We start from the raw sequence: 12,979 nt of genomic DNA on the forward strand, positions 1-12,979 counted from the left end.
AAATACTTGCTAACTGAGGGAAACACTTCATGAAGGGGACACTAGTCCGGTCAATTTAAGATTGTAATAAATCTGTGACTTAATTAAAATGAAGTGGCAGCTGGGCCATTTAACATGTGGTGAGATAAAGCCACATAAATGCTTGAACAGTGTTGGCGATCAACTGCTGAGTTGAACTTGCACTCATTTGTGAGCTGATCCATGCCTGTTAGGGTTCCATTATACGCTCTCATTAAGTTTCTATATCTGGACTAAAGAGAAACACATATTGCTTCTAAGCATAGACCTTTGCTTCTAAAGCTCTGGTCCAATCAGTCAAGGGTGAGAAAATATGTACACTGTGAAATAATTAGCTGAAGCTGTATAAATAACTTAAATAGCATTTATTATACACAAATTATTCACAAGGCTTGGAAAAAAGAGAAGTGTACAGAGCAATAAATCTTGTCTCTTTTATTGGAAGAACAATGAAGACGAGTCATTAAGATTTGGGAATGAAGTATCATCAAGTGGACAGGGGAAGATTTCCAGTAACGTGTGCTATAAAGCATCTTAGCACATGGATTCCAAAGCAATACAAAGAACTGTAGAAAAAATGAGAAAATGTTATTTGATGAGAGTGCAGCATTTGCATTACATGTGCAGTTCTATTTCTGACTGGATAAGAACCCCTTTTCAAGTTTTACCTGACAGGAAAGAGTTGAGGAAAGCACACTTGTGTCTTTTTGTTAACAAAGTCTTGAATCTGTATCACATTTCTTGTCATCACTCCTTTTGATGCTTTGTCAATTTTAGTCAATACAATCTGCAAAAACAACAACACCCCCCCCCCAATATTTTAAACATTGTAGAGCAACTCTTAAAGAAGTCTTGAATTCTTGGTAAAGTCTTTCAAATTTAGCTCTCAGATTAGGTAAGTATGCTAACATTGTTGATGAGTCTTTTTACTCTACAAAACAATTTTAAAAAACCCAAATTGTGTATTTTGTTCTCTTCCAACTTTTCCTCACTCCAGATTTATACTTATGGAGACTTCTGTGTGAGGGGAGAAAAACAGGTTTTCATATCTTCCTTAAGAAAAAGAAAAGGGCGAGGCTTAGTGGGAACATTTTAAGAGTCAATGGATCAGACTAATAACTTAGTACTGTATATTTATTTATTTCAATATTTATATCTTCTTTCAATTTCTAAATCTACAAGACAAATATATTTCATTTCTAAAGGTGAACAGAGATCTCCATATCTTGTTAATCTTCCAGTATAATGTTTTGGATTACTATTTTATGTTGGATCCAGAGGATCTATGTTAGGGCTAAGCAACCTGGTTAGGACTGAGGGCAAGGTCAGAAACCTTTATATTTTCAAATTCACCTTCACAAACATGAAAGCTAAAACAGTATACAGTATTTAAATAACAGCTAGGAATCTAGGATTCTAACAAGTATTAGTGCACACATAGTGAAACTTGGGGTTTTAATAGCATACCTTCAGTACATGATAAAGCTGCTTCAGTTTTTAATCACCTATGATCATAATTCATAAAAATCTTGCCTGTGTTATAATTTTTTCAACACAGGCTTTTAAAATCTCCTAGTCAAGTCTAATAGTTTCTACTTGCAAGTCATTTTTCAAACCATTATTCAACTAATAATAACAAAAAAAAAGGACACTAATATTAACTGGACAAATGTATAACTTTGGCGGAATGGTGAATGGCATCCAGTGTTGTCCGTGCACCTGCAATAATGGCTTCCTCTTCCTTTCCTTCATCCTGGAGCCTTCCAAACATGCCTAAAACCTGAATTGGGGACCCTGATGAGCAGATTGGAGAAGTGTCACACGGGGCTACAGGAAAGAGGAAAAAAGAAGAGAAGCCCCATTGCACTTGCAGAAGTCTGCTTACACGGCAATGAATACTTCCTCGTTTCTGCTACATGCCTTTTTACTCCTGGTAGTTCAATATATTGACTGCTGACTGCCTTCATTTTTAAACAAAAATCACAACTCACAACATAAGGGATCCCAAATTCTTCCAACATTTCTATAGCAACTTTGTCCATTTCCTGAATTCCGACCAGGCCGTCCACTAATAAGAATGTCCGTTTCAGACTAGAAAACATAAAACCACAGCTCACAACTATGCTTTGCAGCAATATATATCCTTTATCTGCAAATCCTAAATCTAGCCCAGGCAACAATTATACAAGCAACAATTTGTTCATCCTTTTCTACCTGCTGGGATGATACAGATGACCACACTACCGTTGGGTGAATGAGCTTATTCTGGGGCAGTTTGGTCATTTGTATGGACTCCAATACATCCTATGCTACAAAGCAGGCAATCAGTACTTATAACAACAATTTTGGGTGACCTCTTTTTGCACAGGGCTTTGTGGAAAGATTTGCAAGTGCCTCCAATCAGCGGTGTATTTCGCCAAGTTGGGGGTCTACCTGCCCTACACCTGATGCATATAAAACAGCCTCATGGGCCAAATGGGAAGGCTCAGTGGGCCTGCTTAGACTTGAAGGCCAGAGGTTCTTCACCACTGCTGTAAAGAATGCTGTAAGACTATGTTAAAATAATATTTACAAGTACTGTGATTGGCTCAAGTTTAAATAGACACTGCATCTAAAAGCTATTTCACATGCCTTAGTTAGTCTAAGACACTTCCCCATATTGTTATAAAATGGATTGTCTTTAAAATAATATTTTTTAACCTAAATTATTTCCCCACATAATCCTGTAGAAAAGACTGAAGTGAAATTTCAAGCTGTTATCTTACTTTGCACGGTGATTTAAATAAGGCTCCACCATCTCTGCAAAATCTTTGGGTGATCTGTAACCATAGCCTGGCATATCCACCAAAGTAAATAAATCCCCCACTTTGAAGAAATTCAGTTTCTTAGTGTGGCCCTGGAGGGAAAAAAATGGGAGGGTTAGGGTTGTTTGTTTCATCTTTTTCCAAAACTGGGGTGGTTTCTCAGTTAAGATGATGAAATGCCACTGCTCCTCATTTGGCCAGTCCCTGACATGAAAGCATATGTAAGTATCATCGGATGGCTGTGGAAGATTGCTGTTCATACAGAGTATATCGCACAATTTCTCAACACCTGATCATCCAACAAGGGAGAAGAGATCCAAGAACATCTGGGACAGCAACCACATTGCTGGTGTAGAAATACTAATTTCAAACTCACTGTGCTAGGGGAGACATGAAAGCTCTGTCTGAGTACGTAACTTCTTGGTTCTCTCCTTCCAAGCTGGATCCTTTCTACCAGTTACAAACAATGTCACAATATATGTCGCAGAACAGAGGGCTGTATCTGACTAGTCCATTTATTTCAATGGGCCTGCTCTGAGATGCAACCCAGGAACAGCCTGCTTTTAGTTGGGCTCAATTAAATTCCAAAGTCAATGTAATAAAATCTCCGAATGCTACTTACTGGATTTTTGGAAACTCTGACTTCAACATCAGGGGACAATGAAAACAGAGCCTTTATTAAGGAGGATTTTCCAACATTGCTTCTTCCTAAAAAGCAAACCTGTGGGAAGAAGTTAGTTATTTCACATTTATCTTTCTCATCCAATGACATGTATTAAAGCAAGGAGTCGTACATCTATTCTCTCTGTAGTTACCCTGACCAAAGAGCACAGTTCAACAGATAGGCCCAGTTACAGCAAATAATACATTTCTCCAGAGAATATGGATTTCTTGCTACAACTCAATTCTCTTTTGGATCAAATAACTCTCAAGATCTACAAAATGTGAGGACAACTAAAAGAAAAGGGAGTCCTCAGAGTCCTCAGTTCTTCATGGACAAGATTTTAGCAGTCCCATTTAGGAGAATTAGTATGAGGAACGCATATTCAAACTATGCCACTTTGAAGGTTCCTTGGCTTTTCCAGAAGTTTGCATCTACAGAGGAATAATGTGGGAGAGCAACCTGAAATTCTGCTACTGGAATTATGAAATTAGGAAAGTTGCCTTTATTTGGCTTGTCAACTTTGCAGACCAAGTTTGAACATGCTTACTTTAAAGGAAATGCCTGAATGTATTTCTTAATAAATACACTTAGGACTGCAGCTTGTTCCCTAATTCTGAAACTAGTGGGACAATACTGAATATTTATTGATTTTGATGGTATTCACTTTCCCAAGTATGCTTAGGATTACTTAAACAGACATGATTTACATATATTTGGATGCACCTTTTATTCTGATGCGTTCCCCCTCCCCCTTTTTAAAAATGGTACGTTTTCATTTCTTAGCACAGGCGCCTTGGGGAAGCAGTGAGAGTAAGATCAATGTATGTAATGCAAAAGGATGGGGACTAAAGGATGGACCTGGGGATTACAAGGAAGAACAGGGTGCTGTATTGAGTGAAACTCCCTAATTGGAAGACTGTTCAGATTCCCCCCTAGCTTTAAGGCTAAATCCAGAAGCATGTATCTCAAGAAACACTGGTACAGTCTACACCTGACCACAGCTTGTGCCCCTGAGTAGAGCTTTCTCTTCAGGTTTTGTTACAGAAAAATCATAGTCATACCCCATAGTCAAATTCAACTGGACTTAACTGTCCAGGGGTCCTTACCTTTTTATCTTTTACAGAAAAGTCAACACCTCATTTAAAAGATACCAATTTCCCACACTGCTTTTGAATTATGGTGCTGGAGGAGACTCTTGAGAGTCTCATGGACTGCAAGAAGATCAAACCTACCTATTCTGAAGGAAATCAGTCCTGAGTGCTCACTGGAAGGACAGATCGTGAAGCTGAGGCTCCAATACTTTGGCCACCTCATGAGAAGAGAAGACTCCCTGGAAAAGACCCTGATGTTGGGAAAGATGGAGGGCACAAGGAGAAGGGGACGACAGAGGACGAGATGGTTGGACAGTGTTCTCGAAGCTACCAGCATGAGTTTGACTAAACTGTGGGAGGCAGTGGAAGACAGGAGTGCCTGGCGTGCTCTGGTCCATGAGCTCATGAAGAGTCGGAAACGACTAAACGACTGAACAACAACAACAACAACAATTTCCCACACATAGTGACCTAGCATGGCTAGACAGTTATCAGTTATATTTTGTTGGAAGCTGACAAGCGTGGCTGGGGCAACCCAGTCAGATGGGTGGCATTATTATTATTATTATTATTATTATTATTATTATTATTATTATTTTAACATCATTGCCACTGCAAACTTGCTGCTTTGGGCAAACAGCTGCATGTACGAAATTCTCCATCATAAGAACCAGAAACTTTGCTTTGACAACTGAATTCAAGGCCATATTCTGCAATCAAAGCAAAGTACATTTATACAACCCATAGCTTTAGCAACTCCCCTTCCTCCCCACCCCACGACACTTCAAACAATGCAATTGGTTCTTCTTTTCCCATAAGCACTCACATGGCAACTGAAGTTGCTCCTAAGGATAAAAATTGCATTTCATTGACCTCACCTCAGGCTGTGACAATTGGGGAGCGTGATCCATCCGGACAGCTGAAGTGAAATAATCAATGGGGTGCCACCGTGTTGAAATGAAAAACGCCTCTGCTTTGTTGATTTCATTGTGGTTAGGATTGAAAATCTGGAAGGATGACGTGTCCACGTTAGAGGTCAGGTATCTTGCCATTTCTTGGAGAGGGAACGCGACTCCAGTGAACTGTTTTTCGTTTAATTGCAAGACTTCTGAAAACGAAGCATACTTTATGGGGCTGCTTCTGGTTGCAAGATGTCTCCTCAGCAGGTAGCTAATTGTTAGAAGTCTTCTTGGTTTTGCTTTCTGGAGCACCATTGTGCCTGGATTTTCAACAGCCACACAACCAACTCAGGTCCATCATATTTTTAAAAACAAAAACTTCTGTTGTAGATTCTTGAGTTCTGACTGCTGTTTTAAAGAGAAATAAGAGGAGGATTTAAGTTATTGTAGCAATTGCCAAAAACACCACCACCAACATACAAATGCAAATTCATCCCTCAGTGCATTAAACCACTGCTTTCCTTCAAGACTTTCAGCACAGGTGCCAGACAGAACAATATACAGTGGTACCTCAGGTTAAGTACTTAATTCGTTCCGGAGCTCCATTCTTTACCTGAAACTGTTCTTAACCTGAAGCACCACTTTAGCTTATGGGGCCTCCTGCTGCCGCCGTGCCGCCAGAGCACAATTTCTGTTCTTATCCTGAAGCAAAGTTCTTAACCTGAAGCACTATTTCTGGGTTAGTGGAGTCCGTAACCTGAAGCGTATGTAACCTGAAGCGTACCGTATGTAATCCAAGGTACCCCTGAACACATAGTGCAATCCTCCACATTTCTGCTCAAAACTAAAAATGCAATCCTTTGCATATATGTTCAGAAGTAACTCCCTCCAAGTTCAGCTGCACTTATTTCCAGGTACATGGGACTACACCCTAAGAAGAAAATTGATATAGAAACAGGGCCAGCACTGGAAAATTAAATATTCCATACGCCCCACCCCCCATCAAAAATCTACAAATTGGTGAGAGACAACATTTTCATGGATGTCCATTACATGTAAAGTTGACATGCATTTCAATATGCATTTTTATAACATATATATTTTCAACTGCTGATTTTATTTATACTTTGGGTGGGGAGGGAAATAGGTCAGCTTGCTTTTGACTTCAGACTTTTATTGGTAGCTGTAATGTTTATTTTATGTAAACCACTTAAGAGCTGGAATGGACTCCCTTGGAAGATGGACTCTCCTTCCTTGGGAGGTTAATAATAATAATAATAATAATAATAATAATAATAATTTATACCCCACCCATCTGGCTGGGTTTCCCCAGCTACTCTGGGCGGCTTCCAACAAAATATTAAAATACAATAATCTGTTAAACATTAAAAGCTTCACTAAACAGGGTTGCCTTCAAATGTCTTCTAAAAGTCTGGTAGTTTAAGCAGAGGTTGGATAACCATCTGCCATAGATCCTTTAGTTGTGATTCCTGCAATGGACTAGATTACTCTTGGGGTCCTTTCCACCTCTACGTTTCTACTATTCCTTTTCGCAATTAGGCAATACTGAGTACACAATTCTGTTCATTTAATAAATAAAAAGAGGCCATTTCAAGCCAATGGAGAAAGGAGCCCTCGGTTGAAACCGATCATTTACCTGCTGACTCCAAAGTTGGCACCCATTCGCTCCAGTGGCGCATCTTCCAAAATAAGTGCTCACCCGCCAACCCGACAGCAGCCATAGGAAGCTGCGCCCGAAGACTCACGCTTTTTTCTCCGCACTCTGAATACCTAAAGTCACAACTGCTGCTTCACCCACTTACCTGGGTATATAAGCCCCACTGCATTCAGCTGAACTTACTTCCAAGAAGACATGCTTAGTTAGGGCTTGCAATCTACGCCAGGGAGCGCAGCGCATCCGCCGGGGTCTTTAACCCGGAAGCCAGGACGATCGCTCCGCCTCCTTCCCGGTCTAAAGAACCGCAGATAGTTAAGTCACTTGTAGGGTAAGCTCCTCTGAGTTGCTTGTAGGTCTCCCGTTCGTCTGCTGCTTGCAGCGGGGCGAGGAGTCAGTGCAAGGCTGCTTTGCAAGCGCGACAACCAAGTCAAACGCTCAGCCTCAGGGCTGCTCCCTTCGCTTTTAGGAGGGATCACTGCGGACCAGATCGGCGATCGCAAGGCAATGCGGTCGCTGCGGCTTCCAAACTCTTTTTTCAATAGCTCACCCTTTCCACAGAGTCAGAATGCCTGCATTTGCTCCTACTTGGTCCTGCGTGTATTGAGAAAGGGAGGGAGGCAAGACGAGGCAATGCTGCCAAATCACAGTCCGGCCTGGGGGGGGGGGGGACCTGGATTTCCTCCAAGATGGAGAGAATCGCTTTCATTCCCGCTGTTGAGAAAGAGGAGCACGTGGCGTCAGAGCCGCTGTCTGTACATACAGGAATTGTACATTCCTGCCCACACAGGAATCTTACTTGGAATAGGCTTTGTTGAACACCTGAGGCTTACTTCTGAGTAAACATGCTTTGGGCTGCTCTGACTGCTAGGTCTGCAAAAGGGCCACAGACTAGACGTTCTCCTTGGGGATGGGGGCATAGCTGTCAACGGTTACCCCTTTTTAAGGGAAAGTCCCTTATTCTGAATAGGATTCCTCGCAAGAAAAGGGAAAAGTTGACAGCTATGGATGGGGGGCACCATTCTGCCCCCCCCCTTCATTCTCATGCAGCACTTAAAAGTGCCCTGCCTTTATTTTAGTTTCTGAGGGTTTTGGAGCCTGCTGCCCCATGGTGCTGGGCAGGAGTGCCAGCTTTGCCCCCGGGGCCGTGGGTGCCATGCAGTGTGCATGGTCCTGTCACTGAAATTTGCGGGTGCCCAGCCCCTTCATGGGGAATTTGGTGGGTGCTTGGGCACCCAGGGCCCCAGGGAGTTGGTACCTATGGGGCTGGAGTAGAAGAAAATGGTGAGAAGAGTAGGGTCAGGACCAGGGCTGGCCCAGGATATTTTGGCACCTGAAGTGGACCCCAAAACTGTGCTTCCCACCCTGCTATGGAAGAAGGGCTAAGGGAAGATCTACATCAGAAACAAGGGGGGAAGAAAGCTTGACATTTATATGCTGATATTAATATTTTATACTATTCTAATGATTGTTGATGTTACTTTTTTGATGTAGGTTGCCTATTTTAAAGTTATGTTTTATTATCACATTTTTGTATTGCATTAGATTATTATAAGATGTACATTTTTTTGTTTCTTCAGCTTGTAAACCGCCTTGAGTATTGTAAGATAGAAAGACGGTATGATGATGACATAGGGATCTGTTGCCTCAGTAAATCCTGCCACCTGAGGCAGGCGCCTCACCTTGCCTCATGGGTGGGCTGGCCTTGATCAGGACGGTGTTAGAAGCTGAAACATGGGGAAATTGTAAACCGCATTGCTGCTAAGAGATGTGTTGGAGAAACCTGAGGACCATGTTTTTGAAATGAAGCCCCAGCATCAATATAACTTTATAAAACCCTTCAGAGTCAGAACCCATCAGTAACTAACGAACCACTAGAAGCATCCACTGCGTATTATTCGAGATATGTCATGTTTATCTCCAAGCAATAATGATACAACGAGCAGTTCTTGCTTTCACCGCCGGGTGGCAATAAAGGTACAAGAAGAAGCATGTTGCTATAGTCAGTCATTCAAAACTGGGAAGAGGTTGAAGTTGAGGACGATATTCGGTCCTGCAACAAAACGTTTCTTGCATGTGGAGTGGGGGTAGGGAGATATTGAAAGCAAGGATCATATTGGCTGCCTCATTTCCAGCTTCCGAACTCCCAGCTTTAGCTGGGATTCCTGCATTGTAGGGGGTTGGGCTAGATGACCCTTGGATCCCTTCCAACTCTCTGATTATATGAAAACACTACTTTCTCAGGAGTTCTCAGGTTACCTAGAGAAAGCCACCCCACCTGAGAGCGACAGCTGTGCTTGTGCTTTATCCCTCCTCCCCTTGTTTTCATGGCACTGCCTGCATTTGCCCACACATAGTTTTTCTTCCCTTTTCTTGTCCACAAAGCTTTTTTGAACTTTATGGACTTCTGCAAATCTTGGACTTGCATGCAGATACCTTGTGCATGGCTGGTGCTGTTTGGCTATGTAAGTATCGGCACTCACCCCTGAAGTTGGGAAATAGAAGAAACAAGTAGGGCCATACCACAGAACATTGCTCTGGTGTTCAATATATGAGCCTGTGGCTTGGGTTTAAAAACAACCAAATATTAGTATCAAACATCTTCTAATCATATGCATTAAAAAAACCCTTTTCAACTTGTTTTTTAGATACATATTTTAGATACATATTGTGTTTCCAGCATTTAAAAGTGCAACCTGACTGCATGTAAGACTTCTGCATGCAACTGAGTTCTTGATATGGCATGCAAGGAGCTTTGAGAAAGAATGAGGTGGATTGATCTTTGCTGCGACCTGAGGAGTATGGAGCATTTTATTTTCTACTAGGAATCCAAATGAGTGTTGGCTTCACCTCTACCCTGCGTTGTTAACATTGGACTATGTTGCAAGAATGCTATAAGCTAATATTTATCAGTGCAGCCCTCCAAGCCGCAGTAGGTCATATAACAGTGACCTACAGCCATACTCCAAGCCTGCAGTGATGGTTGTGGGGGTCTGATGCCTCTGGACAGCACTGCAGGGTTGTTGTTGTGTGTGGTGTAGTGGTTAAGAGCGGTAGTCTCGTAATCTGGTGAACTGGGTTCGCGTCTCCGCTCCTCCACATGCAGCTGCTGGGTGACCTTGGGCTAGTCACACTTCTCTGAAGTCTCTCAGCCTCACTCACCTCACAGAGTGTTTGTTGTGGGGGAGGAAGGGAAAGGAGAATGTGAGCCGCTTTGAGACTCCATAGGGTAGTGATAAAGCAGGATATCAAATCCAAACTTCTTCTTCTTCTTGTTTACCTGGCCTGTAATATTCAATGTGAATTATACTCTGGGCTGTAATAAGTAACTGCTGCAACCCCTTTGAATCTGCAGTGTGTTTCTGCTGAATGTAGCATTTCCTTTTATAATAATAGTAATAATAAATTTTATTTATACTCCGTCCTCCCCGGCCAGAGCCGGGCTCAGGGCGGCTAACACCAGTAAAATTACAGTAAAAACATAATAGGGGGGGAAAAAACCCTTAAAATACTGCTTGTTTACATTGTTTTGCTATTTTTAGGTGTTCTGCTCTGATCTTCTTAAGGGGGTAGATCAGGATACTGTATAAAGAATTCCAAATAAATATATACGTTAAGAAGTGGTGGGATCTAACTAAAGTTTGCTGAAACGAACATTTCATTTAGGAGCCGCCATCTAGCAGATGTGCAGCAGCTATTTGAGAACAGAAACTCTTACTTGTTGGCATATATTTGTGGAAAGAGGAATTTTGTCACCAGGTCACTGTTGGCATTTATAATGTTTCTCATCGTCGGCCCACACAGCTTCTAACTATGCAGCTGAAGTCATAAGCATGACACTGCAAATATGGAAACTGAGGTTTTTAATAGGGGGAGAAAACCCGCCTAGAAATCATTTGGGAATTTAGACTTTTTCAAACACTCTCTTGTAAAAGTTCCTTCTGTAAGAGTCACCCAAAAAGAAATTCTCATTGAGGCTATCAGCAGAGTGGGTGTTTCTCAGAATAAGCAATACACATTAACTTTTCAAACGCCTCTGCAAAATTTTACCTCGCACAGGAAGCCATGGTAACTGTTGTGTCATAAGCTTCTGCTCCAGTTAAGACTGGGATCTAGCTGCACAGAATTTAGGCTGTAAATTCATTCTTTCTGTTTCTAAAATTCCTCCCTGCTGGCCAGTTGCAGCTTCATCCATTCAATCTTCTGGAAGGTTATGGAGTTTTAAAAATTAAAAGCTAAGATTTCCTTCCTTGTGATTAGGGATGGTAAGACATGTGCTTATCCACATTTATTGTACCTTTCCTCCTCACTTCCCAGGCATGGTTTGTACCTTACTGCTCCATGTCTGAGTGCCCATTTTTTGTGCTCCAGAGCTTTTCCCACCAAAACTTGCTCTTTAAAGCTGAATCAGAGCAGATGGCAATCTGTGGGAAACCTGATTTGCCATTTGCTCCGAGTCAGCTTAAAGAGTGAGTTTTTGCAGGGAAAGCTCCGGGGTGTGTGTGTGTGCTTGGACATGCCTGCTCTTGATGTATTTTTAATCCTTGTTGGAAGCCGCCCAGAGTGGCTGGGGAAACCCAGCCAGATGGGCGGGTTACAAATAATAAATTATTATTATTATTAGTGACGGGGTTATACTCCCTCTGAAGGAGCAAGTATGCAGGGGTACTTATGGGGGGTACTTATGGATCCTTGGCAGTCGCTTGAGGCTCAGGTGGCCTCAGTGGGACAGAGTGCCTTCCATCAGCTTCAGCTATGGCCCAGCTATGCCTCAATCTGGATGGAGATAACCTAACTTCTGTTGTCTATGCTCTGGCAACCTCTAGGTTAGGTTACTGCAACGCATTATACGTAGAGCTGCCTCTGAAGATGGTTCAGAAACGTTAGCTGGTGCAGAATTTGGCAGCCAGGTTGCTCATCAGGGCAAGGTGGTTTGAGCATATTTCACCAATCCTAGCCCAACTGCACTGGCTGCCAATTAGTGTCCAGGCCCAATTCAAAGTACTTGTTTTGACCTATAAAGCCTCAAATGGCTCAGGACTGACTGCAATACTTCAAGGACCCCTCTCTCCATATGAACTGACCCAGACCTTGCAATCATCATCTGAGGCCCTTCTTTGTGTGCCTCCTCCATGAGTGGTCCAGAGAGTGGCAACACAAAAACGGTCCTTTTCTGCAGTCGCTCCCCATGTGTGGAATGTTCTCCCCAGGAGGATTTGGCTAGTGCCTTCCTTATATACCTTTAGACACCCAGGGGAAAATGTTCCTCTTCAACCAGGCCTTGGGCTGATTAATATCTCACACCCCTTTTAAATGTCTTTGTGGGAAGGGCTGGAGGGAGGGGGTTATGGGTTTGTGGGTTTTTTGTTCTTGTTTTTATAATGTATTTTGTGCTTTTACATTGTATTCTTATGACGTGAAGTGCCCTGAGATCTATGGATAAAGGGTGGTATACAAATTTAATCAATAATAATAAATTTAAAGTATGTGTACCTGTAGCACAAAAGGTGTGCATAAGCCCTAAGTTTCAAACCTCACCAGAAGCTTTTCTTTTAGGAATACTAGGTGCAGAGATACCTAGGGACCACGGGGAAAAACCTGTTTATATATGCAACGGCAGCTGCCCAAATGACGCTTGCTCAGAAACGGAAAGAAGATACAGTCCCAACCAAGGAAGAATGGCAGATAAAATTAATGGACTATGCTGAAATGGCAAAACTTACTGGAAGAATAAGAAACCAAAAAGAAAGAACTTTTAACAAAGATTGGGGAAAATATGTGGACTAACTGAAAAACTATAGTAAACATTTAAATTAATTAGCAGGAGT

General features: G+C 42.0%; 1 protein-coding gene across 4 annotated transcripts; it reads right to left on the bottom strand.

Moving 5' to 3' along the window:
* Nucleotides 1-368: 368 nt before the first annotated feature.
* GTPBP8 (GTP binding protein 8) lies at nt 369-7,444 on the bottom strand. 4 transcript variants are annotated; one of them, XM_081004336.1, is made up of 7 exons: nt 7,300-7,442; nt 5,456-5,884; nt 3,445-3,543; nt 2,784-2,914; nt 2,010-2,109; nt 687-805; nt 369-584 (listed from the first exon to the last, which is right to left on the bottom strand). In XM_081004336.1, the coding sequence occupies exons 2-7, from the start codon at nt 5,789-5,791 to the stop codon at nt 506-508; spliced, it is 864 nt and encodes a 287-aa protein (XP_080860462.1). In that variant the 5' UTR covers nt 5,792-5,884; nt 7,300-7,442; the 3' UTR covers nt 369-505. The 4 variants fall into 4 exon arrangements, 3 of the variants coding, with proteins under 3 accessions (XP_080860462.1, XP_080860463.1, XP_080860464.1); XM_081004337.1 differs by having other exon boundaries at nt 7,338-7,439; XM_081004338.1 differs by lacking the exon at nt 7,300-7,442 and adding an exon at nt 7,134-7,155.
* Between the last annotated feature and the right edge of the window lie 5,535 nt (nt 7,445-12,979).

The sequence above is a fragment of the Podarcis pityusensis genome, assembly GCF_964106645.2.
Source record: "Podarcis pityusensis genome assembly, chromosome: 4".
Taxonomy (NCBI): Eukaryota; Metazoa; Chordata; class Lepidosauria; order Squamata; family Lacertidae; genus Podarcis; species Podarcis pityusensis.

Excerpts from the sequence above, each read along its gene's own strand:
- GTPBP8 (XM_081004336.1), bottom strand. The coding sequence starts at position 5,791 with ATGGTGCTCCAGAAAGCAAAACCAAGAAGACTTCTAACAATTAGCTAC. Across the intron at positions 2,110-2,783 it reads TATTTAAATCACCGTGCAAA|TCTGAAACGGACATTCTTAT; the intron begins GTAAGATAACAG and ends TATGTTTTCTAG. Across the intron at positions 806-2,009 it reads AATTTGGGATCCCTTATGTT|ATTGTATTGACTAAAATTGA; the intron begins GTGAGTTGTGAT and ends TTGTTTTTGCAG.